At 36.2% G+C, this 1,943-nt stretch overlaps 1 protein-coding gene across 1 annotated transcript; it reads left to right on the forward strand.

The window, feature by feature from the left end:
• Positions 1-290: 290 nt before the first annotated feature.
• Positions 291-1,644, forward strand: LOC105119626 (protein BPS1, chloroplastic-like). Its single transcript, XM_011017790.1, has one exon. It carries the CDS (start codon positions 526-528, stop codon positions 1,612-1,614), a length of 1,089 nt encoding a protein of 362 aa, XP_011016092.1. The 5' UTR covers positions 291-525; the 3' UTR covers positions 1,615-1,644.
• Positions 1,645-1,943: the final 299 nt, after the last annotated feature.

Here is a 1,943-nt window from a genome sequence, read left to right on the forward strand (position 1 = left end):
TCGTGACTCAATAATTTATTAGAATAAATAGTTTAATGAAATAATAAAAAATATTTTATATTAAATATTATTTATTTTATAATATAATAGAAGTAGTTAATTTTATAATATTTAAATTTAAAACAATCAATATTAATATATATATTAAAATTATTTTATAATCTCAATTTCAAAAACATTATTAACCAAATACATTAAATTACTTTTTCTTTGATATTAATTTTAATTATAGTTTTAACCAAATATCTATTTTTTTAAATTAAAAATATTTTTTAAATCAGTACCGCAATACCAACACACTCGTTATCCGGATCTGCACCGCGTCATGAGGTCAAAGGAGCGGGCAGCGACTTTACCATCGAGCATCCACTTCATGCCAACTGCGCGGCAGCTTCCTCTTTTCTTTCTTTTCATCTGCTTTTCGTATGTTTAAAATCCCAGCCACCATTATCTCTTTTGATTTTGATACGCATTATATTTCCTTTTCATTTCATTTCTCATCATCATCATCTATCACCAATCACAATGTTTCTAACAGAGACTTCCATTTTCCCTTCCTTCTTCGATCCGTTTAACAATACGAAGAAGAAGAACAAGAAAGATGCAGCCCATACGAAATTCGACCTTTTCTCTCACTCCTTCGACGAATCCCTTCTTCGTCGTCTCAAAACTTTAACCAATTCCTCCTCCTCATCTCCACCGTCCGTTGCAATAAATCTCTCCTGGCTTTCCTCAGCCCTTGATTTTCTCTCCTTCACACATGACGAAGCCATAAATCTACTTTCTTCTCTCAAGCTCGATAATTCTTTGGATTTTTACCTGGATAACAGTGTTAAGCTCCTCGATCTCTGCAACTCGATCAGTTCAGAGATCGAACGCTTCCGCCATCGCCGACTTGTCCTCAGTTTTGCACTTCACGTTCTTAACAACAGCAGTGAAGATCAAGAGAGGCTGACAAGAGCTAGGGCTTCGTTATCTGATTGGGTAAATAATTACAGAGGACCCATATTTGATAGCAACAGCAATTTGGAGAATTTAGCGAGAGATTTGGCATTGAGGCTTAAGGAGGTTCCACGTGGAAAGATCTCAGCCGATGAAAGGCTTGTTCGCCGTACGATCCACGCCGTTGGGTTAGTAACGGTATTCGTTGCTGGAGCTGTGGTCACGGCGTTACGTGGATCCACGGGCTTAGTTGTTGCCGTCAGAGCGCCGCCTGAGTATTTGTGGGCCGACTCGTTCAATTTTCTCAACACAATGATTTCAAATAGGCCAGACAAAACGAGGCATCTACTCAACGAGCTTGATGAGGTGGAGGCGCGTATTAAGGAAGTGAGTGGCGTCGTGGTCGACGGTAGCAGAGAGAACGGGGAAAGGTCAAGCAGTGCCGTTAAGGAGCTGGAGATGGTGACGGAGAGGTTAGGAGAGGGATTGGATAGGTTGGGTAACGGCGTGAATGAAATATTCAATTCGGTTTTGAGTACTAGAAAGGGGATGCTGGAGAAAATGAGAGTGGGTCCACAGGAGAAACGAAGCGATGCCAAGAAGGTTACAAGTAACCCATACACCAAGCGTGTACTGGATAATGTGTCTCCTGGTGTTTCTAAAATAGTTTAAAATACAATAAAAAAAATTTATATTTTTTTATGCCATTACATTAGCATTGAAAAATTAATATATAAAGTGTTAATTAAATTAGATTTGCGGTCCGGGTTTCGTTCCGGACATTAAATAAAATAGCAAAAACAAGGCTAAAATAGACAAACCATCTTGACCTCAGCATTAAATCAAGAAGCTAAACTTTAATCAATTTAATATTAATTAGTTAAATCCAACAAAAAAAAACAATAAAAAAACAATTTTTAAAAAAGTTGATTATTTTTAAAATTAGTGAAAATACAAATAAATAAAATTAAAAAATAAAAATTAGATTTGAAAAATAAAAA

This window comes from Populus euphratica, unplaced genomic scaffold (assembly GCF_000495115.2).
Source record: "Populus euphratica unplaced genomic scaffold, PopEup_1.0 scaffold3137.1, whole genome shotgun sequence".
NCBI lineage: Eukaryota > Viridiplantae > Streptophyta > Magnoliopsida > Malpighiales > Salicaceae > Populus > Populus euphratica.

Bases quoted from the DNA above. Each gene is read 5' to 3' on its own strand.
- LOC105119626 (XM_011017790.1), top strand. From the start codon at position 526: ATGTTTCTAACAGAGACTTCCATTTTCCCTTCCTTCTTCGATCCGTTT.